At 41.8% G+C, this 24,705-nt stretch overlaps 3 protein-coding genes across 7 annotated transcripts; 2 read left to right on the forward strand and 1 right to left on the reverse strand.

Annotated features, from left to right (window-relative positions):
• Window positions 1-10,856, forward strand: hif1al (hypoxia inducible factor 1 subunit alpha, like). 3 transcript variants are annotated; one of them, XM_086124983.1, is made up of 14 exons: window positions 1-165; window positions 3,647-3,837; window positions 3,916-4,082; window positions 5,378-5,459; window positions 5,585-5,700; window positions 5,844-6,028; window positions 6,557-6,663; window positions 6,753-6,900; window positions 7,314-7,495; window positions 8,129-8,361; window positions 9,039-9,187; window positions 9,394-9,526; window positions 9,616-9,730; window positions 10,227-10,856. In XM_086124983.1, exons 1-14 carry the CDS (start codon window positions 62-64, stop codon window positions 10,283-10,285), a joined length of 1,971 nt encoding a protein of 656 aa, XP_085981109.1. In that variant the 5' UTR covers window positions 1-61; the 3' UTR covers window positions 10,286-10,856. The 3 variants fall into 3 exon arrangements, with proteins under 3 accessions (XP_085981109.1, XP_085981110.1, XP_085981111.1); XM_086124984.1 differs by having other exon boundaries at window positions 9,394-9,514; XM_086124985.1 differs by having other exon boundaries at window positions 8,129-8,289.
• A 537-nt stretch (window positions 10,857-11,393) lies between these two features.
• LOC147197230 (uncharacterized) lies at window positions 11,394-15,779 on the forward strand. The gene is made up of 9 exons (XM_086124986.1): window positions 11,394-11,482; window positions 12,499-12,589; window positions 12,681-12,804; window positions 13,387-13,535; window positions 13,701-13,843; window positions 13,918-14,110; window positions 14,523-14,656; window positions 14,727-14,889; window positions 15,650-15,779. Exons 1-9 carry the CDS (start codon window positions 11,394-11,396, stop codon window positions 15,713-15,715), a joined length of 1,152 nt encoding a protein of 383 aa, XP_085981112.1. The 3' UTR covers window positions 15,716-15,779.
• Window positions 15,780-17,003: 1,224 nt separating this feature from the next.
• On the reverse strand, window positions 17,004-24,517 carry LOC147197231 (sushi domain-containing protein 6). 3 transcript variants are annotated; one of them, XM_086126120.1, is made up of 5 exons: window positions 24,351-24,517; window positions 22,828-22,917; window positions 21,329-21,529; window positions 18,228-18,372; window positions 17,004-17,908 (listed from the first exon to the last, which is right to left on the reverse strand). In XM_086126120.1, the coding sequence occupies exons 2-5, from the start codon at window positions 22,907-22,909 to the stop codon at window positions 17,635-17,637; spliced, it is 702 nt and encodes a 233-aa protein (XP_085982246.1). In that variant the 5' UTR covers window positions 22,910-22,917; window positions 24,351-24,517; the 3' UTR covers window positions 17,004-17,634. The 3 variants fall into 3 exon arrangements, with proteins under 3 accessions (XP_085982246.1, XP_085982245.1, XP_085982244.1); XM_086126119.1 differs by having other exon boundaries at window positions 17,004-17,905; window positions 21,329-21,547; XM_086126118.1 differs by having other exon boundaries at window positions 21,329-21,547.
• Between the last annotated feature and the right edge of the window lie 188 nt (window positions 24,518-24,705).

The raw sequence follows: 24,705 nt of genomic DNA on the forward strand, positions 1-24,705 counted from the left end.
GGTACAACCGGAAACACTATTTTTCTCGGACACTTGACACACTAGTGGCGTGTTTTTTTTAATGAACATGCCTGACAAAAACAAGCCAAAAGACACCGGACACATCGCAACACCAATGAACGATAACATGGACGACGGAGACGAAGCTAATGTGACCGTCAACGGGTAAGATTTGTTTATCGTCAAATGGTGCCTTCGTATTTTCCTGTCGTGAGTGGAAACTTTTGGGAAGCACAAGTCGAGTGAAGGCAGTGACTTCTCACCAAATTCATAGATGGTGGTTTATTAGTTTGTGACCAATAATCGATCACTAAAAGCCAATATGTGCTTATTGTGGTCATTTGTGGTGGTTCCTGCCATGTGTGGTTTTAGTTTATTGCAGAAACTTGTCCTCTTTGCCCTTCTTGGGCGCCTTTGATGAGTCGTTATATGCACAAGTAGAACAAAATGACACACGCAGTCCACTTGTTACACCCAAAACATAATAAGAATAACAGTAAAGATGATGGTGGTGATGATGATAATAATACTACTAATAATGATGATGCTTAGACAATGCAGTTCTGGCAGCCTTGAGGTCGTCAGGAAATGTGGCAGCAGTAGGTTAGTATTCAAGATAGCACTTCATATGGGAATGTTGTTGTGAAAATGGTGGGAACAGTGCCTCAATGAGCTGAGCAGTTGGAATATTTTGAATCCGTCCAAATGTTTCATGAGAAGGTTATGTAAGCTCTTTATTTTGCAATTTTGGAGTACAGTATTTGGAATGTTATAAAAAGAAGACTGTAAACCCCCTCGCCCATCCCCCTAAAAACGTTGTGAAGGCTAAAACAAGGCCACCGCAATGACTGATGAAGTTGCACATGTTCAAATATACCTATAACAAATATGGACGTGAAAATTAGACCACAATAATAGTTGCACAGATCAAAATAAGAGTTTCATTAAACCCCACAAATGTGCATATTTTAAAATAAGACTACCATCAATCCACCAAAAATTTTGCTGAATAAAATGAGACTACAGTGGTACATTGATTTATGAATGAACCGAATTGACGAGTTTGTTAAGATACAAGCCATGGCTTGGCCAATTGTTTTGCTTTGACTTGTGAACAAAAGTTTGAATTACGAGCACTTCATGACAGCAGTGGACACAACTCGTTTCACAGCAAGCAGCAGTTTGCCACAGAGGGAAATATTCGATATATATAAACGAGGTTTTTAAGATGTTTATTGTGACTTCTAGTTGAAGTTGACTGTCAAACAAAACATTAAACAAAGCAAATGCCACATTGTGTATTTGGCACAACCACAACACTTCGCATGTGCTTTGCTGAATGGTAGCACACTATGCAAGCTGCCATAGACGGTTAAGAAAAAACATTTATGTGGCGGTGTTATTATGCTTCATGCGATGGATATAGAACACAAACGGTGCAGAAACACATGTAGACAGACAGTGTATTAATACTCACAAGCATATATCTTTTGCGTTTACAAAAAAAAACAGCTAAAATGACTGCAGTTCACTCAGTTATCGAGTTGTGAAACTCGTTTGCATTTGTGTATGAATGTATTATAGTAACTGTCAGTGGCCAAGGCACACACAACAGAAGAAGCACAAGGGCTGGAAGAGATTAAAGGTATTTCACTTCACTTTGAGGGGAGAAGCTGACATGATTTATGAGGGTTGTGAGTTACAAGTATCATCACGGAACGAGTTAAACTCCTAAGTAAAGGCGCCACTGTACTCAGAATCGCTACAATTTGAGCAAGGACTAACTTAATCCCTCAAAAGGTGTACAAGTTAAAAAAAGACTCCATGTACTGTAAATCCTTGAAAATTGTGGAGGGACTGACTATGTACCAGTTACGTCAGGACCACCTTGTCTCACAACACTTGTCCATAAAATAAGAGATCAAATCAGACGACTATGAATCTCCCCAGTTGTGCAAGTGAAAATAATGCTTTCTTAAATCTGCAGGTTTAAATGTTGACAACTGTAAACCCCCAAAAGTTGCACAGGTTCAATTACAAGTCAAAGTCAAAATGGCGTACAGAATATGTCTCGGTCTATATAAAAGATGCCCAGTTTAGGGCCAGAGTCTGTTGAAACCTTCTTATCCACAGCAAAACAACACACACACACGCACACACACACACGCACACACACACACAGACAAGCGTGCGCACTTCCTGTTTTGATGAACAGCATGTCCCAATCAAAGCAGGGCAAAAGTTTAATCTCTGCCTCATGTCCTCTCCTTGAAATGAGTTGTGTGCATATGTGCGTGTGTGTCTGTGAGCATTTCCCGTCTGCCTTTCGCAAGACACACTAATATGAACAAGAGCAGCGCCTCTTCTCACTTATTGCATCTTTCTCTCTCTCTCTCTCTCTCTCTCTCTCTCTCACACACACATGAACACAAACACACGAGCCAAGTTGCACAACGACTAAGTGTTCCTGCATGACAGCGTAGGAATACTGTCGTGATGCACATGCACACACTATCAGTTTATTGCGCAATGCATGCACAATAAACTGAAATTAAAGTATGCTGTTGTCCTGTCTGCAATGTTCTCTGGTTGCGGAGGAGGAGGCGGGGGGAAGGACGAGAAAGGGAGGCATGGGTCAAATGGTGAGTATCTAATAGGTTGTCAACAGCTGAGAAGCCATTTTAGAAACGTTCGCTTCTCTTTTGGACTTTTCTCTCTTATTTTGGCAATCCAAAGTGTTTGTGCAGCAGAAGGATCGTTTTTAGTGTACAAGGTCAGGAAGAAGGGTTGGGGTCGTGTTCATAAAATGGTCTCACTGCAAGCCCAGGGGACAATTTTTTTACATTCCTGCACTGAGGCTTTTAAAAGGAAAAAGGCTGCATCGGTGGTATGCAGGGGAGTCGGTTTATTTTGAAGGGCTGCATCAGGTGGATGTGTTTATATTTGGAGAGCTGCATCAGCTAGTGCACTGATTCTCAACAGGTCGGTCGAGACCCAGAAGCGGGTCGCGGACCCATGACGAGTAGGTTGCGGACAAGTAGTAAAAAAATTACAGCGGTTTCCCAATTTACGACAGTACCGACATACAATGTTTCAAGGTTACAAACGGGGTGCCATAAGCCACATTGCGCAGTGGCGTAAGAATATGTGGCCCTGCAGCGCAAAAGGACATGCTCAGTTAGTGCCGTGCAGAGACTACTTTGCGCCGCTGAGCCAATACGAACACATTGCAACAAAATTACTTCCACATTCCATTTCTTTGTCACTGACGTTCTCATGTACAAAAACACAAAAATACTGTGATTTAAAAAAAAATCAATATCACAAGCTTTTTTTTCAACTATCGTGAGTTTTTAATACGCCACTGTAAGCTTTTTATATCACGGACTTCCCCACAATATCGCGACAATTATCATATCATGAGTTTCATGTCATGAGTTTAGCGTATTGTGACGTTTGGATATCATGGTTGAGTGAACGCTGGCGCGTTTTGGCTGCCGCTGCTCAACCCGTATTGTTTTGTGTTTTTTGTTATTGTAAAGTGTCCTTGGGTGTCTTGAAAGGCGCTTATAAATAAAATCTATTATTATTATTATTATTATCATGACATGCCTAGCATTTGGTGTTGTCTTTCTTCCTGGTTCAGGAGCTGCTCTGAGCAGAGGAAGTTGCGTTCTCGCGACGCGGCTCGCTGCAGGCGAGGTAAGGAGACAGAACTATTTTATGACCTGGCTCGAACCCTACCACTGCCCAGACGCGTCTCCACACATCTGGACAAGGCGGCCATCATGAGGGTTACCCTCAGCGTCCTTCGTATGCACCGCCTTCTCCATTCTGGTAGGAAGATTAACTCCAAAATGTCCACTTGTCCACCAAAATGGCTGTTTGGACCTTAATTCAATTTCTGGGTCTCAGGGACCGAGAGTCCAAAGGCGTCTGAGGAGGTGGATGACGACGACGATGAGGACCCGGCGGATGTCCTGTACACTCAAGCGCTATCTGGCTTCATCGTGGTGATTACGGCGGAAGGAGACATTATTTACCTGACCGACAATGTCAGCAAACACATTGGCATCCCACAGGTAATAACGCTCCATATATTACCAAAAACATATGCTTAAAAAATGCGCAAATATTAGGAGAAGCCCCCAAAAATATTAAAATAGGAAGTGGAATATTAGTAGTTAGTTAAAAAAAAGTTAAGTTAGTTAAGTTAAAAAAAAACAACAACAAAGAATGTAATGCATTAATAATAATGAATAAAACTAATATTACAAATATTGCTGCATGTTTACCTCAAAGGTTAACACTTAAGTCAACAGTTGGTCACGTGTGGAAGCAGTTAGAATTACAGCTTTCGGGTCCATCATGCGGAATGCAGTGATAAGTTGACTAAGACTGCTTTGATCTGGTTTTGACTGCCTCTGATTCTTAAGGTCAAAGAGCACCGTGTGTGTTGGCGCGGAGGGGGTAGACCAGTATTTTGGAGCTGATCAGCGAGTAAAAAATAAATTAAAATGTTTAACTCATCTCTGATCCAGTCAATCGATCGATCACTGACGTCGAATGATGACATTTCAACCGGTCATCGAGTTTGCATAAAAACGCAAAATATCTGCCGATCCTAACCGGCGGGATAGATCTGTGTAAAGTCCACTATACCTTGTATTTTTAGTCCTTGTACTTCTGCGCAGATTTCAAGTTGTGAGGAGTGGGGGTGGAAGGCATTATAGAATGGGGTGGAAGAGGGGGGTTGGGACCCACATATTCATCAAAGAAACTACAAATGGTCTCCAGGAATGCTTTCATGCCGTAATGGTAGGAGGTGGAGGAGCTTTATGACATGATGTTCTTTGTCCCTATGAGCTGTTGGGCTTGTTCAGCAGCTTCTGACAGTGAAACATATTGCACAATTCAACCAGACCCAAAGTAAGAATGTTCAAAATCGTACCAAAAATATCAAAATACAAAGTAAGAACAAAAATGAATACAAAAATATTTGACAGATAATGCAAAAAATATTCAACAAAATGAATGAAAACTACAGAAATATTAAAAGACAGAAAAATCCTGTTGGAAAAATGGAAAAATATGACCATGAATAAAGTACGGTACCATAAAAATACACACAAAGAAAAAAAAATCCAACATTGTGAAATATGACGATGTACAGAAATATCCCTCTCCCACCCTTCCATGTCATTCTTCTCCCTTTTTCCTCTTTTGTTCCTCCATCTTCTTTTCCCACTCCTCCTCATTTTCCTCCACTCCCTCCTTCTCGCCACTCTGCTCTTCTTTTGTTTCTCCTACTGCCCCTTCTCTGTGCTTTTTTATATGTGTATCAATATTTTTGATTTTGTCCGGGTGTGTTTTCTAGTTGGAGCTCCTGGGTCAGAGCGTGTACGACTTTGTTCATCCTTGCGACCAGGAGGAGCTCAGGGACCTCCTTACGCACCCTGGTTAGTTATACCCAATTATATAGAGAATTATTCATATCAGTACAATGATGATGACATCATCGTTGATGAAGTGGTATGTCGGATGAGTTCAGCTTGAAACAAGCATTATTTGTCTTTGTTTTTAGTATGCAGTAAAACACTGAGCGGGGGTCAGCTGCGCCAGATGAACTTCTTCCTGCGAATGAAGAGCACTTTAACCAGCAAGGGGCGCACAGTTAACATCAAGTCTGCCAGCTGGAAGGTACTTGCCCGCACGTCCTCATGCATTCTTATTGTAAATGTGTGTTGTTGTAAACAGATTAGGCTTTACTAAATGTTTTGTGGAAAGGCACTTGTCAACTTCAACAGTGAAAAAAATAGCCTCCAATTGTCTTTCTCTGTCAGGTGTTCCACTGCACGGGTCACATGCGGGCACTGGGCGACTCTTCCGCAGCGCTCCCTGTGGATACTGTGATGACGCTGCTGTGTGAGCCCGTCCCCCACCCGTCCACCGTGGACTTCCCCCTGGATACGCACACCTTCCTCACCCGCCACAGCATGGACATGCGGTTCACACACTGCGAGGGCAGGTCAGAACCAGAGCGCCTGTCTCAGACATTCAAATAGAAAAAAAAAAAAAGAAACTCCATCAAGCACACATTGAAAGTGTGAGTTTCTTGTCATTTTTTTGACGTGAGTTTTGTTTTGACTTTTAGTAAAGTCCTCTTGCATCAAGGCTGAGTGGGGCATCTATGTCCAATTTAAATGATTTAAACCATAAATATTCCACCAACTATCATCCCCAAACACTTAAATGTCAAACTCATCTTACAAAATGAAATGGCTTATAGATTTGATTGAGAGAGGGAACAAAATCACCAAAAGTGTGAAGGTGCTTACTTACTATTATCTTGGATTTGGCTCTGTCATGTTGCATCTCAGGCAGGGTTTCTCTTGCTGCGTTCAAAATTGCGTGGCAGCCACCTCCAGCTAATTTTGTTTTGTTTTATCCAAATTTTCCCTCTATGGTGGTTCAATTTTTAATTTTTAAGAGTATTTTCCTGTTCAGAACACAAAAGAGGTGGTAAATGTTCATTTTCTGTTCTTTTGTTTTCTAGGTTGGGCGACCTGGTGGGATACGAGGCGGACGATCTTATCGGCCGCTCAGCATTCGAGTTTTATCACGCAATGGACTCGGTTCATGTCAACAAGAGCCTGCACACATGTACGTTCTCCTGATCTCATCCCAGGGGAGAGGGGGAAAAAAATCTTGTGTTTATTTCGCTTTTACTTTATTTTTTCTTCTCCGTGCAGTGCTAGCCAAAGGGCAAGTGAGCACCAGTCCCTACCGCTTCCTGGCAAGTGGCGGTGGCTTCGTGTGGGCCGAGACACAAGCCACCGTCCTCTACAACAAGAAAACGTCACATGCCGAGGCCGTGGTCTGCCTCAACTTTGTGCTCAGGTATGCTACAGACCAGGGGTAGGAAATTATTTTTCCAAATTAGCGAACTGTATCGGATGTCAAGGACCGCGCTATGCTGACCTCAATTGTGTTCAATGTGAATTCATTGTCTTTAGGTCAGCAGGAATTTAATTCTTTTAGAAGCTGCTTGTTTTGATTTGGTAGATGTTGTTGTAGATTTTCAACAAAATTGTAAAGTGAATTTGTCATGATATTCAAGTGTTTTCAGATTGTAGTTTGTGGCATGTTTACGTTTTTAACTACAAATGTAGGAAGTCTAAACATTTTAGAGGGGTGTCATCACTTTGGGGGGTTTTTTTGTCCCTATTCTTGGCAGTGCTTGTCCCTATTATCTGCAAATAGCATTGAATCACAGATGAATAAATAAACAAGTTACATTTCCTTCTTTGCAGCGCTGTGGAGCAGTCGGATGTATTTTTCTCCTCTGAGCAGATCCGTGCCGGCCATCGCCTCAAAGCCGAGCGCCTCGACAAGAACACTGATGCAGGCGAGAGTTGCGAAAGCCGCAGCCCGCCGGAGATACTTCTTCCGCCAACTGCTGAAGACAAGGATGCCGTTGCTCCGCTGACAGGAGGTTGGGTGCTATGACTGTTTTTTGTTTTGTTTTGTTTTGTTTTGTTTTTATAATGAAATTTGTTGTTACTTGTTTTTTTTTTCATACCCGTAAATCTTTGTAGAAACTCTTAAGAACACAATTAAACAAAAAACACAGTTATATTTTTTGACAGGCAGTGAGTTGGAAAACTACCTGCTGTTAAAAAAATGTTTAACCTCCAAAATAAAAAGATTTTAAAAAGTAAATAAAGTCACCTGCTGTGTAAAACTGTCAATGAATCATAGACAAGGTAAAAACATGAATGCATCACTGACAAATCAGCAGAAGTATAATAATGACTGCTAGCTTTTTTGAAATTTGAACCAAACCTTGTTTTGTTTTGTTTTTTCATCTGAAAGTTATGCCCTTCTCTATTCGGTTCTGCACTTAACTTTAAAATGACCAAAATGCAGTTCGCCCACTTGAGTTCTCAGTGTCTCATTTTACAGTGCATTTGTATTTTTTCAAAATGTAACAAACGTGGCGATTTTTGTTTCTGGAGCAGATCAATGACATTTCACGTAATTTCAAAGGGGAAATCGATTTGCAAGTCAAATTACTATCATACGCAATAAAATGTAATAATCGTTGCACTTGTTGCGTATGTCGTAGACTTCATCACGCTTTCCTTCGCCACGCCGCGCAGCCTGAGCAACATCCCCGAGGACCCTCAGGACCTTTGCACTCCGCAGCTGCGCCAGCTCCTCCTTCCCATCTTCAACCATGACTCTTCGTCCTCGTCATCATCCTCACTGGATCCAGAGCCAGCACATGTAAATCCAAAGCTCGCCTGCAGAACGTGGGAAACGACCGTTGCTGATGGCAGCGTGCGGGACACCAGCGAGGTTTTAAATATTTGAAATAAAATTAAATAGACTATTGTAAATACAAAACATCAATTTAAAATGTTTATATTTTAGTTGTAGAATACATTTTCTAAAAATATGCTTCAATGAATATAAAACCCCCCACAAATAACATAAAATCTAAGAAAGTTTATTAAACATAAACCAATATGCTGTCTCTGAGGGGTTTTTAATAATTCCTCAATATTTGTACTTAAAAAAATAATGAATACAATAAATAAATTACATGAATTATACATTTGAAATGGTTTCATAAAATTATAATAAATTACATCGAGCAAAACATAAACAATAAATAAATATATACAGTTCTGGGAAATTTTTAAGAAGCCAAAAAAATACTGGTCCTTTTTTGGTATTTTCACAATTTTTCATTTTTAGCAAACAAATGCATGCTTATGATAAATAGCATTTCATGAATGGTAATACTTTTTTATGTAATATTTTGATATTTTGTTCTATATAGATAACATGATTTAGTTTTTAACTTAACATTATTTATTAATTATATACCACCAACATTGTTAAGTATTATTTAAAATGCAAATAAAGCCCTCATTCCACTATTTGTACAGTTGCTTTTTTAAAAGCCAAATTTTAGTATTGGCTGTTGAATAGTGGCTCAAATAAAGTGTCCTGTGAATGTATGTTGTCAGGTGACGGATGGCGTGGATCTGGACATGTTGGCTCCGTACATCTCAATGGACGATGACTTCCAGCTCAGTTTCTTCAGCGCCGTCCCAGAAGCCAACACTGACGTTAACACAGAGCCACCACCTGAACTCACCGCCATCAACAGGAAACGGTCAGATACCATTTGGAAACATGCAGAAGACAAAAAAAATTATGAAAGAGTGAAGTCGTAATATGAAAAGAGAAAAATCTAAATTCTGCATTGTTATTCCAAATATTTGTATTGTAGAAAATAAATTGTTACATCGAATTACTTTTTAATACATTATTGCTCTGATATAAAGTTGCAATGGTGGTTACCACGCTCATGTCATTCAGGGCTCACAACTCAGACGGGGACGTTCTGTCCCGGCTGATGGCAGCAGACGACAAGCGTCACAAGCACGACAGCGACGCCGCGTCCCAGGAGAACCAGCTCCTGCTCAGCCATGTGCTACTGGTGAGCGAGATGGTAATCATGTGGTTAGCCAGCAGCCAATCGTGGTGGATAATGTGACTGTTATTGTATGTAAATGTTTTTGTTTATTTTTTTTAACACAGGGCTGCCTGACGGAGAGTCAATCAGAAGAGGAGCCAGGCACCAAGGGGCGGAGTCATCTTCTTACTGACAGAGATCCCATCTTCGGGGGCATGAGAGGACTCTGTGACACCACATGTAGGTTTTCGCAACTAAAATGTTTAAAATAGGATTGAGATATGGTATAATTCATTCATCCATCCATCCATCCATTTTCCATACTGCTTATCCTCACCAGGGTCGCAGGGTACGGTTAGCACGTCCACCTCACAATGCAGAGTTAATGGGTTCAATTCCGGGCGTTTGCATGTTCTCCCATGCCTGTGTGGTTTTTCTCCGGGTACTCCGATTTCCTCCCTCATTCCAAAAACATTCAATGTAGGTTAATTGAACGCGCTAAATAGTCCCTAGGTGTGATTGTGAGTGTGAATGATTGTGAATGTGTCCCATGCGATTGACTGGCAACCAGTTCAGAGTGTACCCCGCCTGCTGCTTACAAACTTACATTTACTGCATAGTCATTCATTATTATGATAGTATTACACATACTACACTACAGGTAAATGGACATTAAATTTGATATCCGTAAAAATGCGATATTTATATGGAATTTTCCGTTTGATATGTTTGGTAGCACTGATGATGGACATCTTCAAATCCGAGCCGCCCCCTGACTTGTCTCCGATGTCCTGACCATGCTAAAACATCATCGTGGTGGTCATTGTCTTCATCATGGTCTTCATCGTGGTCTTTTGATTTCTGCACATGCTCAGATGGCAGCCAGCCAACCAGCTACATGTTAAGATCAGAAAATGATGACGCTTTGCTGCTCTGATGCACAAAAGGCCTTTCATTGACATATTTTTTATACTTAATTACCAATCATGTGTACAATTATCAACTCCGTACAGTGGCATGACATTTTGAGGGCATTTATTTGTATTTCTCTTGCATATGCTGGGTTAGTGATATTAAGAAGATCTAACACTTCTTATCGGGTCATTTCAGAAATGCATGTATGTATTTTGGGGTTTTTATGCAAGTGTACTCTCCAATAAACATGCAGTAAATGAGTAGTGAGCTTAGCACCAGCTAGTTTTTAGACCTACAGTAGAAAGACCACACTATGTGACTTTTTTGAGGTAGCGGGGAGTAGTTTTGGAAAGGTTTTTCCGAGTCAGAATTTATAAACAAGGTTGATGTTACTTTCAATGACGTGAAAGATTGTTTTTAATGTGTCTATTGAAATAAACTGTTTTGGCAATCGCAGAAATATTTAATGTGTCCACGCTAACAAAAACATGGTGAAAATATATTTTTAAAATGCATTCATAGATTAATTCATTTATAGGATAAAGTATATAAATGAAAACGCTACTGTTTACCCGTGACCAATTAAGTGATTCGGAGAGCCGGATGGATGAATTTAAAAAAAAGATGGTTAAGAATATGGAACCTCACAATGATGTTTCCCCAAAACAACACTAGTTTTATCGTTACTGTTGAGTTAGTGCAAGGCCGTAAAAGTTCAAAGTATTCGTCAAATAAAGTTTCTCCAAACGTCTGTTACTTCTGCGTTTCCATTTGGACTGGTTTTAATATGGTTTTGAGTCATTTTTGTGGACACAAGGTTGATTGTATTTTATTTTATTTCATATTTGTTCTTATATTTTTAGTTAAGCTTCCTGATGAGTTTATTTCAGGGAAAAGAAGGTTCGATCGTTCCTTTTTGTTAATTTTACCGGAACACCAGGTGACGCTAAAGCAGCTAAAACCAAATGTCAGATGAAGATAGTTCGTGATGTCATCAACAAGCGACCACGTCAATCGCGCGGGGTATTTGAAAATAAAAATGCCGCACAAGACGCCAACAACATTATCCGTTCGAAAGTAAGTTTGACGTTTAAATGTCTCTTTCTCCATGCGATTCACTGAGCAGTCTTTTTTTGTGTTCTACATAAATTAACTGAACGTAGATGTTCTTCGAAAAAAATGTTGGCATTGCGGAATCGTTAAGTCATAAAAATGAAAGAAATGCAACCTCAGAATGTCATAAGACTGCAGCCTTATGCCACTTCTATCTGCGTCACAGCTACATGGGCAACCTTTATAATTTGGTTTTGTTCGATTTATTATTTTTGGCTACAGACCGTAGTTTACCAACACTGGAGAGAGCGTGAAGGTGTGAGCGATGATGAAGGTATACGTTTTGAAGCCTCTTTGAGTGTCCAGAAAAGCGCTATATAAATTTGATGAATTATTTTCTGGACCCCAAAATAAAATGTTAAATACATCAAAGCAAGTGACGCACAACGTCATTAATAAAACCATAGTCAAATACGGTATCTCAAGCCCTCTGATTGACGAGAGACATTGACTATCGATAGTACAGGTATATGCACCTTGACGCTGACTGGAGACCAGGCCATCCATCCATTTTCAACACCGCTTAACCTGAACAGGGACGCGGGGAGTTGCTGGAGCCCAACCCATCTGACTTTGGGCAGAAGACAGACTACACCGTGGACTGGTCACCAGTCAGTTGCAGGGCACATATACAGACAAACAACCATTCACACCCACATCCACACCGTCACTGAGTGGGAACCGATCCCACACCACCTGCACACAAGTCAGGCAAGTGCACCACAACACCAACTGCCACCCTAGACCAGGCCATTGTTTGCCTATATGTGCCCAGCCATTGTCTGTCTGGCAACCTGTCCTGAGTGTACCTCATTTCTAACCCAAACTCAGGTGAGTCTTCAGCCCATGTGCGACCTTAATGAGGAGGACAAACGCTATCGCTCGTGGATGGATGGATATCTCTTGATTTCACGTTATGCTGGGTGCATTTGTCTTGGCTTGTGTGTATATTTAATCATGAATGTGTGCATGTTTGTCAGTGTATTGAAGCGCTGTGACCCAACCCTTCCGGCGCTGTGTGATGGCGGGGAGGAGCTGGACCCTGCAGGAGAGAAACTACTCTTTCTCCAGGTTTTCATCTTCTTCTTCTGAAGGTTTTGGTCACTGAAACATCCACATCCTCATTCATTGTGTGTGTGTGTGTATGTGTGTGTCCGTGTAGGACAGGCGGCGTGTGCAAAAAGTTGGTTGGCGTCAACTGTTTGTTCTGGACTCCATGATGTGCGAGCTGGAGCGCGTTCAATCTGCCCAACAACTGCTGACGCAGCCCTGTCCCCCACAGTCGGGTAGCCCCACCTCCAGTCAATTTCGACCCATGGTTCCCAACCTTAATTTAGCCAAGGCACATATTTCACATTGGAGAAAAATTTAAGACACACTATTTAGCAAAACAACTGACAAAAAGTGGATACCAAAGTTAAAAAAGTACCTTCTGTCATCTAGTGGAAGAACTTTTAATTGTTCTGCCTGTTACTATAAGTGGTTGGCATAGATCAATTAAAAACATTTGTGGGGGGAATAAAGGATTTTCCGTCCACATCATTGATAATGGAGAATTTCTGTGGGAACTATGGCTAAATCTAATTTCTTTATTGGATCCTCTGTTTATGGGTTAGCTCCTTTCATCAGAGTACAGGACAACAACAGAGGGACAAATGTGTGGAGGAACGAAAAGTTTGCTACTTGACGTCGTCATTTTTTGATGACATCAATTAAAGATTAGGTCAACAGCAATTTAGCACGGTGAACACTATAGAAATGCTCTTATCATACTCCCTCCGCATTCTGAATTGAAAGGCGCACTATTATTTTCTTTTGGGTGACATGTATCGTGTCACGTCAGGCACTACTCTGTTTCCTAACCGCAGAAGGCGAAGCTCGAGGCCACTGGAAGGCTTTGAAGGTGGAGAGCAGGACAACGGCGGAGCATACGGAGGAGCTGGTCAACACGCTGCAAAAAGACATCATTGACAAACGACACAAAGTCAAACAACTATTGCAACAGCTGCAAGCTAAGGTACACACACAATGACTAAGTGACAGAACAATAAATTATTAAAATAATCGTTAGGTGTGGCCCTAGCATAAAAAAATAATCTATTCAAATTGGAAGTGGTATTTTGGCTGTATCACCTAGCCCTTATACTCGCACACACACGTGTTACGTGTTTGTGTGTTTCAGAAGCAGCAGCGTGAAGACTTACAGGCGAGCGTGAAGGAGGCACAGAAAGCGTTGCAGACACGTGATGGTCAGCTGACTCGGCTGAAGGCGGAGCTTGAAGCGGAGCGCGGGCAAGTGGACGTCTGGCAGCATTGCAGAGAGGCGTAAGTGTCACTGGGTCACCTGATCGGACAGGTGACTTGACACATCAAATGACATAGCTTTCTCTTGTTTGCAGCTTGCAGTCGTACGTGGCGGCCGTGCAGGAGGTGGCGCACGTCCGCCTGCTGTCCTTCAACCAATCGCAGGTGTCTCTGGAGCTGAGGCCACACACCCCCGCCAACACAAACCTAGCATTCAATGAGCTGGAGCCGTTAAAGCTGTCCATCATCTGGAGCCAAGACGACCATTTCACACTTCAGATTGATCCAGTATGAAAAACTCTTGAATTTAATTTGGTGCCATTTTAATGCCAAGGAGCTATGTTGAAGTGCGTTTTGGGGCTTCATTCAGACAAAGGTAGTGCTCTTCCGCCATCTGGTGGTATCTACTGGCAATTATAAGCTTTTTGAGCAGGGAAGTGTCAATTATGCACAGATTTTCGTTATTTGTGTCATAGGGAGTTGGGAGTGATGAATGATTCTGAATACAGTCGTTGCTTTTGACATCATTCACTTATTTTAGTGGACTTTTTCCTGAATTATATTGTCCGTTATATGCATTTCAATACATCTTTATTTATATACTGGTTTTACAACAGCTGCAGCTGTAACAAAGAACATTTCTATAGTAACAAAGGAATAATAATTGACGTGTGAACTTGACTTGCTGTCATGTGATTAGGAGAGCGCGGCAAAGCACCTTCAGGAAGACGCGTCGGGCCGCCCCGCTGAACTCAGTGCCGCTCTGGTGGAGGTGATGGAGAACTATGTGGGTCAGGCCGACCTTCTGGCTGAGATCCAAAGTCTGCGATCCAGGTGGGGCTCCGCAAGCGACCCCTCGCCGTCCTCCGTGACCTGACGCGGGCGCTCCCGCTTCCTTTTTCAGCTTCGCCATCGATTGGTGTCCTGCTCAGCGTGTGCTGGTATACCTCAAGTCAGCATCCATCTTGTGCCACCTGGAGGTGCAGGAGGGGTACCCCAATGGCGGAGCCGTCCGCCTGCGAGACGTACAAAGAGACGGACAACCACTGAACACCGACACATTGCAGGTGTGACCTCAGCCATCATTAGCATTCATCATTTGCATCAATTATGAGCACTAATGATTATCTAAAAAAAATAAAATAAATGCGTCAGTCATTATCACCAGTCATTGGCATGTCATTGACAATTGTCACCAATCAATAGCACTAATCGGTAGTATGTATCATGACGATCAATTATAGGGATGTTTCAGACTGATACCAGCATTGGTAGGCACCTTTTGAGTACTCACTGATACCAAGTAACTGATACCACGAAGACTTGTACTTTTGATTCATAAAATTTCAATTATACCAATAACATGATTTTAAAGACCTTTTATTTATTCCTGACCCCACCCCAAAAAAAAACACATAAACAACCCTCTCTGATTTTAGGACACGTATGTAATGAAATGGAGGTGGACACGCATGCAGTTCACACAGAAAAATGTCAGACATGCATGCCATTTACTTCCTGATGGTGAAACGGCCACAAGAGGGCGCCGGCACCTTAAGTATTACTGACGTTATCAAATGCCTTATGAGTACCCTATACGTGTACATCGAAATGTATCTGGTATCGACCCCATACCAATACCTGGTATTGATACTCAATCAATTAGCAGCAAACACTAGCATATTAGCACAAATTATTAGCATCAATCATGTTTCTCAATCGTACATAGCAATTATTCTAAATTATTGGCATTAATGGAAAAAAGCATGGAAAAAAATATTGATTTTGTTTTTTCTGTCTGTCTTTTGTTCTCCTTTTTGCCCTCAGCCTCGAAACCCTGATGGCAGCCTCACTGATTGGCTCGTTTTTCTTTGCACCAATCCTCTCATTTGAAGTTTTGATGATAATGTTCTCATTTGTGACACTCAAATGAATAAAATAACTAGCAAGAATCATAGTCATGTGATGGTTGTATTGATGTGTGCCGGTGCGTGTGCGTGTGTGCAAGCTTGTGTGCAAAGTCTAAAGGGAGGAAAGGAAGCGGTAGTACTGTACAATGCATCCTGGGTCAGCCATCCAATGCATTCTGGCCAATATCTGACCGAAGGTACTGAAGAACAGTATTACTCCAAGCATGAGGCAAGAGCCTGAATTTCAATAACGTTCATTTCATCAAGTGTTTTTACTTTATTTTTGTTGTATTGTACAGTAACAGAGTTGAGAATGTTACCTGGGGAGTTATTGAATCTTTTTATGATGTGACAGTTTGAGCCCGTAAAATCAACCTTGAGCCACATGCTGCAAAATCATTAACTATTTCAATATACAGTAGTGTTAAAGTGTCTCCCAGGTACAATTAATCCTCACTCCAGAACTGAAGCGATTTTTTTTTCATGCTGTAGAAGATGAATTTACCAATTGCGGGATCACAAAAGGCTCATTCTCTTCTCTTGTATTCACAACCCTGAATGTGGTAATATCGTACCTCTTTCCTCCTGATGCTGCTCCCTCTTGTGCAATGAATTGTCATGATGAACTCTACTCAAACATGCTGTACGTCACGGTAGGAGAGTTTTTCCTGTGATTCTCATGCCAAAATCACAAATTATATTTTAAAAAAAAAAGTTGCAACAAGTCATTAATGATTTGTCCTCATTCATGTATTTCGTGTGCTCGAGGGAGCGTCTGGCACGTTAGAGAGGCGTGGGTGTCTGTATGTGTGTGTTTGCTTGTGGGAGAGAGAGAGAGAGTGTGTGTGTGTGTGTGTGTGTGTGTGTGTGTGTGTGTGTGTGTTCGCTTTACTGTAATTCAACTTCTTTTTTTTTTCCGGACAAACCATTTCAGTTATTTTATGCAGTAAACAGTTTAGTTACCAAAAGTGAGCTTTGTTAAAATACAGACTTTAACATTTTTGTATTTGTCTACTGTACCTCGTAAGCGGCAGGCGAATTCAAATCAGTATTTATTTATTTATTTGTGCAGGGGGGGTGGGGGGCTTCCGTAATGACACCGCATAGCTACAGGTATAATAATAACTTGCTCAGACTTATCATCTAGATAAATCAATATGAGACATCTTGGTGTGTGTGTGGGTTCTGGTTTCCTGCTGTGGTGGCAAGTTCCACTAAATGAAACTTAAAGGTCAGAAGGAAAACTTGAAACATGACAGAACAAAGAGAGGTAAAGATATACAGTATTTATCAATTAAGTCGATATTATTTACAGTATGGCATTCATAAAGAGAAAATACATTCAGTCTGCAATTGATCTACTTCACATAAATATAATCTCATACATTAATTATAATATTCTGTTCGTGGCTACAGTGGAACCTCTCAAGTCGCTATGGTTGCAAGCCTGGGTTATGATTTCAAATGAGGGTTTCAAGCCTGGTTGGGGTTTCAAGTTTGGTTGAAAACTGGAGTTGGGGTGAGCTAGTTTCAAGTACAAGCCAGAGTTTGAATTTTAAATTAGAGTTTCAAGTCGGGGTTAAGGTTTCAAAGTAGGGTTTTACAGTCGGGGTTTCAATGAACTGTATGAAGGCTTGGTTGGTGTTTCCAATTATGGTTTCAAGACAAAGGTTCAAGATTACAATAGGCTTTCAAATCTGCGTTTGTGTTTCAAACCAGGGTTATTTTAATTAGCATTTCATGTTGGACCTGAGAGCTCCCATTGTCAGATGAGTGCAAACTGGCCAATCAGCTTTGGTCTGGACGCCAGCCCGCTGCGTCCAACCCAATACAAGGGGGAAAAAAGTGCCTAGTCGTCACATCGGACAGCTGTCAATCAAAACTGCCTCACAGTTTTGTCCATCAAACGTCCTTGTCGTCCGAAAGAGAAACGCGTAGCCGTCGGCTGTCACTCGTTCGTGATGGGACCTCTTCGTAAGAAGGTGGGGGATTGTCGGGGCTGAATTGATCGCCGGCCGGCTCCCGGGCCAGCAGGAGCTGGGTGGGTCCCGGTGGGGGCGAGCGACAAGGGGGGAGGGGTTGGCCCCAGCTGCCGTACACCGCCTCTTCATAGGACGGCAGCGGCACAGGAAATCCCTCAGCCATCAGGTCCAGCTGTTCCGAGGACCGACGCCTACTGGGAAATGTGTCATGTGACAGACATCATGTGACACATTTGATACATATGACATACACCATGTGACCTGACAGATGCAACGTGAAACACATGTCACGTGTCATGGCACACCATGTGGCATCATGTGATGTATCATACATGTGCCACATTTTACATGATAATTTTGACATGATACAATTCATTCAAAACATGTTAGTTGACACATGACACATCATGTGACAGATGCATCATGTGACATCCTGTAACAGATGTGACACGTCATGCATCATCAGAGAACACGTGACAGCTGTCATATTACATGTGACAGCAGGGACCTCACCTTTGTGATTGGCAGGGGCAGAGGCGGGACTTGACCACCAGGCAGGCGGTTGTGGTGAGCAGGAATATGGACACGCCCACAGCCGTCGTGGCCACGTTGGGCACGCCAAAATCTGCCCCGCCGTTGGCGTTAATGCGAGCGTCCCCTGTAGAAACAAGCAGTCGGGTTTCAAGCCAGGGTTGAGGTCTAAAATAATAGTCGTGGTGCAATCACTTTTATTTTGAAATTCCCCATTCTTTGTGAAGTAATTGGAAGACCGGAAAATACATTTTTGAAAAAAATTGTTTTTTCATTTAGCTATGATATGTCCACTGCAGTGGACATTGGAAGCCGATACATGTGAAATGGAACTTTGTTTGCAACCAACAGAAAATATCAAAAAGTCAACATGAGAGATTCTGCCACAATTTGGACTCTAGAAAAAGAGGCCCAATACATTTGAATTTTGGGATGTCCTAGACAGCCCATGTCAATAGAACTCCCAAAAATCGTCTCTAGTTCTTTAGGTGGGATATTTAGTGTTGCTCCAGCCGCAAGTAGTTCTCGTTGATTTGTGCACAGGGACATTTCTTCAAACACTGAGTCATGAATGTATTGCTTAAAATAATCCATAGGGCTCCGGTTTTGGCGTGTCATAGCATCATTGCTCTGAATCATGGGAGGATGATCGAGTTGGAATTTGAATCTTTAGAATAGCAAGTCAGAGATAAAAACCAAATGAAAATCATTCTTAATAAGTCCAGCCACTATCTCATTTAATCTTGAATATAAACTCAAGGTGTTCTTTGCATTCTTGGTTGTGCTGTCAAATTACAGTTTCATACGTTTGACAGACTTATTTTCTTTTCGATCACAGCATTGCAGGGCATCGTGGGTAAAAGAGTGGACAGGTATTTGATGTCTGTGTGGTTTTTTTGGTGCTTCCTGTCTATCAGCTTCATGTTTATTCTGGTGGCTTCTTTCACTTCCTCTTCTGATCTCTCACTTCCTGTTTGCAGAACCACTGAGAGAAGAAGAAGACATGGTACCAAAACCACAAACAGGATGATAAGTAGAACAAAGTGAACACCACACGCACCCTTCAGTGATTAGTAAGATTTTAAGACTGGGTTCAGGTTTCAAACCAGAGACGTCTCAAATTCGCGTTTCAAGTTAGAGTTTTCATCATGGTTTGTGGTTTTGCGTTAAGGTTTCAAAGTATTTATGAAAAAATGCTAGTTTTCAGCCGTAGTCCCGAGGCACATAAACAGTTAACATTCATTCATTTTCTGAACCGCTTTATCCTCACTAGGGTCGCGGAACAGTTAACATAAAATAAAATAACAACACATGACATAAAACACGGACAGTCATGCAATCGGGGTTTCAAATTACGTCACTTGGGTTAGGGTTTTGAGTTATGGTATCAAATTGCAGGTTGAAGCCTGGGTTAAGAGTTCCGATTTTGGTTTCAAGTTATGGTTTGAAATGAAGATTACAAGGTTGGATTCGGGCTTCAATTTAAGGATTCAAATTAGGGTTTCACGCCTGGATTAGGGTTTCAAAGTAAGATTTCAAGTTAGTGTTTGATTTTCAAACTAGAGTTTCAAAGTAGGGTTAGGGTCTCGAACTAGGCTTTCAAACAGGTTAGGATTTGAAGTCAATGTGAGACCTTAAAACATAACTCAAGATTACAAATTACATTTTGAAGGACTGTGGTAAGGTTTCAAACAAATAAGATTTCAAATTAGGCTTTGAAATCTGGGGTAGGGTTTCAAATGAAGGTTTTACCTGTTTTTTATTTGTTTATGGTGTTCCATTGATCAAACAATTTACAAAACGTTTTCAAAATGGCCAACTGCATAATGTTCAGTATGTACTGTACAATCCATCCATCCATTTTTGAATCAGCTTATCCTCAGGAGGGTCGCGTGTGTGCTGGAGCCTATCCTAGCCGTTTTAGGGCAGTAGGCGGGGGTACACCCTGAACCGGTTGCCAGCCGATCTCAGGGCACACATAGACGAACAACCATTCGCCCTCACAATCACACCTAGAGACAATTTTGAGTGTTCCATTAACCTGCCACGCATGTTTTTGGAATGTGGGAAGAAACCGGAGTACCCGGAGAAAACCCACATAGGCACGGGGAGAACATACAAAATTCACACAGGAAGGCCGGAGTCGGAATCGAACCATGCACCTATGCACTGTGAGACAGACGTGCTAACCAGTTACACACCATGCCGCTGTACTCTACATTAATATACTGTCATGCAATTCAGTGCTCGGTCTGTAGCCTGGCAGAAAGGAGGAGGAATCACATGACCTAATGAGAGTGAAACCAGCATTTACGCTTGCGGAAGGACCAAAACAAGAAAGAAGAACTTTCAAGAGAAACTAGGTCAGCACGTTTAGATCTAGATCCATGATATGAAACACTTCAAATGTGCTTTCATCAAATACAATAGGCTTTTATGGCAAATCATCACATTTGCAACCATGCTCTGCTGAAAACTCAAATTCTTCTCAATTCGTACGCAGTCCTCAATCTTGCAACATTCAGACAAAATCTCTAGGACAGGTTAGTTGGTGAAGGAACCCTGAAAATTGTCTACTCATGAAAGACATTTCTTCCAAGTATCAATGTGTCAAGTCAAACTGGCTTTGGGGGAGTGGATTTTTCAAATCAGACAACCCCCCCCCCCAAAATGTGTGTCAATAAAGAACTGGAAATATCTCAAATGAGCCTTAAATGGACTGTGAGCCAAAATGACAGACGTCATGCGTATTATTGGACAGACCTTCGTAAGACATTTTTTTGGCTCTACTCATGACTACCAAATTTCATGTCGCTGAGTCAAACCGTCTTCAGGGGCTGCAATTTCAAAATGTTCATAAAATGGCATCCTGTTGTATGGCGCCTCATAAAACTTCACCGCGCGAACGCAGCTCGAATAGGCTCCAGCATGTCCGTGACCCTCGAGAGGAGGCGCGGATTAGTTGCAAGGTCAAACTGGCTCCTAGAGCTGAATTTTCCAAATTTGGTTGCAATCGGACAAAACATCAATAGCAAATTCCTTTTGACAGACACCCAAATTGACAGACTCCCGTGAATGCTCACCTCTAATGCGGACGCAGGCGGGAATGCGCGGCTTCCAAGCGCCGTGATTGCACCAGGAGATGGGAGACTTGACTGTGCGATAGCCGTCCTCACAGAACAGGTGTACGGCACTCTTGTGGGGGAAACCTCGACAGGGGGAGGGCTCACAGCGGAAGCCCCCATGCTCTGGGACCAGAGGGTGTGTGCAGTTGCTCAGACGGCCTGTAGGGGGTGCATTGGCTTTGGTAAAGAGGACATCGTTCGTTATCACAAATTGTGTTAATGTATTCCTCACAGTCTATTCTCGATTTTATAATGCGTCCTTTTTCCCCCTCCTCTTATTGGTTTATCGGAACAGCCATAATTGCATAGCAAAACACATCTCTTTTAATCTGCACGCATTACACATTTTTCTCAGTTGCTTTGGTACATTTCTCCAACCAGAATTGAATTTGGCAAACGGTAAGTGCATTTCTCCAAAAAGCCATTTTCTTTCGCTAAATCCTGAACACATCTCTCAAAAGTAAATATTTGTGTCACCGAATGAACAGGTCACTGCCATCAGAACAACATGTCTTTATGTCATTGTGTACAGATAAAACAGTTAGTCATGTTGTAAGTGGAAGAGTGTACTCTGGAGCGATGTTCTGATGTAAATGCCCCAGAAATTTTGTCATTAGTATGAGAATTAGTTGTGCGTATTCAAACCTGAAAGTTATAACTTTGTGTATGTGGAAGATTGATTACAAGAGACTGGGCAAGATTCACATTTCAGTTTTACTACTTGCTCGGTAATTTGTTGACAAATCATCTCGTTGTGATACAGAAAGGAAAAGAAAACACTGCCTTGTGCAAAGAAAGAAAAACTACCGTATTTTCATGACCAAAAGGCGCACTTAAAAGTTTTTCTCCAAAACGCACTGGGCGTCTGATAATGCAGGTCGCTTTGTGTATGCACCAAGTTCCAAAATCTATGAATGCTGTTGTGCAACTTTGATGAGGGGTTCGCTTGACTGACTGATGTTGTGCCGACACGCTGCTTATATCGAGAAAAAGGCTGATGTAATTGAGGACAGCATGCAGACGTTCAAGTGGGAAGGGTGGGCATGAATGAAGACACTAAAGGCCCTCAGTGGTGGTATATTGTATAAAGTCCGTGCCCTTTGCAAAACAACATACTGAAAATGGCACCTACAAAGAGACACGCCTACGAAGCACAGTTTAAACTGTTAAAAAAAAGGGGCAGCTGGTACTAGTTAGCCCCAAGGACTATATGAGTAGCCCAGTCCCATGATCTAAAAATAGCTCACCAATGATGGTATACAGTGACTTACTAAAAAATAAATACAGAAAACAGAAAAAGAATGTTAATATTTATGGATTTAAACTTAACACGCATTTCTTCTGTCATAACTATTCCATATTTTGTTTAAAAAGAAAACGGATTGTCTTGTCTGGAAAATAAAAAGATGTATTTATTTCCACAAATATTTTTTAAATTTGGTTAGGAGTGTGGTTACCTGCAAAGAGGCGTGGTAAGGAGGTCAAGAGGATGATGATGATGCATCGACATGGCCATGGAGACGACGCTGATGTAGACATTCAACTTCCTGTGGAGCATATGTCAATTTTGAGCAGCCTTTCGGTAAGATGCTTAATATTCAAATCTTTGATCATTGAATTTCACGTTTCTTTTCGGCGAAGCAAATGGAAAAATTATGATCATGCAATGTAAAAAAAACAGGATGTCAAGTCATGATGTTTCCTTCCATCAAGTGTCCTTCTTTAGTCCTTTGGAGGTGGATTGCAACATTTTAAGTATGAATATAATAAACAAAAAAATTGGGTCAGAAAGTGAAGACCCAATACACACATCATTCTTTCATTCATTCAGTGGTAGGCAAGCAACAGAGCTAGTATGCAAAAGAAATACAGTACGTGCTTTCTGTCCCATCTTGTATGTAAGCTCTGATGTGAAAGAAAAAAAATGCCCCTCATGGGAAATTCGACAAACGTGACATGCTTGTATTACACTGTGGGGAAGCAAGTAAGGAAACCACAACCACGAGCCTGCTCCCTGCTGTGTGAGTGTGGACTGAGCAATAGTGGTTGTTTCATAACTGAGGTGGATCAGTGGGTGACTCGGGCAGTGGATCAGCAGCTGGAAGCATCCTCACTACTCCCTTTGTGAAAAGTAAAATCGCACAGTGACCTTGTAAAGTGCACCAGCATATTGGATAAGGTGGGAATGTGTATTAGAAAGTATAAATGAGTATTGCACATTCCCCAAATGCATGTTGCTTTGCCCCCGCATGCATGGATGTGGTATTATTTTTTAATTTTTAATGGTTATATATAGTATATTTTTTTTGATTTAGTGTTGACAATGGCTTGCTCTCTTTGCCGAGGTAATGTTAATCGGTCAAAAAACGTTCCCCCCCCCCCTCTGGAAATTAATAGGTTTTGCAAATGCGATAATTCTGCCTGACGTACTGTACGTGCGCATGTGTGTACTTAAATTTGTGGATGGATGTATACTCTTCGTGTTTGTGTGTAGTGTAAATATATTTGTGTGTATGTGTGTTTTGTCAACAGATAGGACAGCTGTGTGAGGTCAAGTCATCTCACACCCAGAGCTGGTATGTGTCACGTGACCCTGTGCTGCGTGGGTGTGCAACATGTTCACCACTCAGGCTTGTTTGGGTATCACAACTTGTACTGAAACCAACGAATTCACCGATTCGGGGGGAAATGTAGAAAAACATAAATCATTTGCAGCTGGTAATTTGTTTTAGAACTGCATAGCGGTGGCTCACCGGCTATAGGTTGTCCACTCCTGCTCTCTCGAGGAAGTCCACAACACAACTCATCCCTACATTTTTTTTTACAACTAATTTTGCGGTGACACGAATTAACGAATAAATCTAAACATCACAAATATGGATCATAAATGTATCATCCTCCGCTTGTTTATGTCGTCATATGTGTCAGAACTTCCGGAGATAATATTCGCGACGACATAGTTAAACCATGAACATCTCACCTGGAGGCAGCGGAGAGGTGACGAATGAAGCCGAAGACCGCCGCTCGCTGCTCGGTAACAACAAGTGGCTCCTTGTCTTGTCAGTTTCTTGGCGGCTTGGCTTTTCTCCCCACCTCCGCAGCCGGTCCACGATCAGCTGCGTAAGCGAACAGTCGCGAGGAGACTGATTGGCTGAGGGCGAGTAGTTAGACGCGCCCCCACGGTGGTTGAACGGTGGTTGTGGTTCCGTGGGCGCAAGAGTCTGCCCGGAATCTCCCACTTGATGACATTTTCCATGAAAAAAAAAAACCCTTTCCTGCCCTTTCTCACTTTTTAACAGCTAGGTGTTACACTGAGTTTATTATATTAAAATATA

The sequence above is a fragment of the Hippocampus guttulatus genome, chromosome 12, assembly GCF_054856545.1.
Source record: "Hippocampus guttulatus isolate MCC_2025c chromosome 12, RoL_Hgut_1.0, whole genome shotgun sequence".
Taxonomy (NCBI): Eukaryota; Metazoa; Chordata; class Actinopteri; order Syngnathiformes; family Syngnathidae; genus Hippocampus; species Hippocampus guttulatus.

Coding starts and splice junctions, on each gene's coding strand:
- hif1al (XM_086124983.1), top strand. CDS start 62: ATGAACATGCCTGACAAAAACAAGCCAAAAGACACCGGACACATCGCA. Junction 6,029..6,556: donor TTCACACACTGCGAGGGCAG/GTCAGAACCAGA, acceptor TTTGTTTTCTAG/GTTGGGCGACCTGGTGGGAT. Junction 9,527..9,615: donor TGCTACTGGTGAGCGAGATG/GTAATCATGTGG, acceptor TTTTTAACACAG/GGCTGCCTGACGGAGAGTCA.
- LOC147197230 (XM_086124986.1), top strand. CDS start 11,394: ATGTCATCAACAAGCGACCACGTCAATCGCGCGGGGTATTTGAAAATA. Junction 11,483..12,498: donor ACAACATTATCCGTTCGAAA/GTAAGTTTGACG, acceptor CATGTTTGTCAG/TGTATTGAAGCGCTGTGACC. Junction 14,111..14,522: donor TCACACTTCAGATTGATCCA/GTATGAAAAACT, acceptor TCATGTGATTAG/GAGAGCGCGGCAAAGCACCT.
- LOC147197231 (XM_086126118.1), bottom strand. CDS start 22,909: ATGTCTACATCAGCGTCGTCTCCATGGCCATGTCGATGCATCATCATC. Junction 18,373..21,328: donor CGCCTGCGTCCGCATTAGAG/GTGAGCATTCAC, acceptor TTGTTTCTACAG/GGGACGCTCGCATTAACGCC. Junction 17,909..18,227: donor TGCCCCTGCCAATCACAAAG/GTGAGGTCCCTG, acceptor CACATTTCCCAG/TAGGCGTCGGTCCTCGGAAC.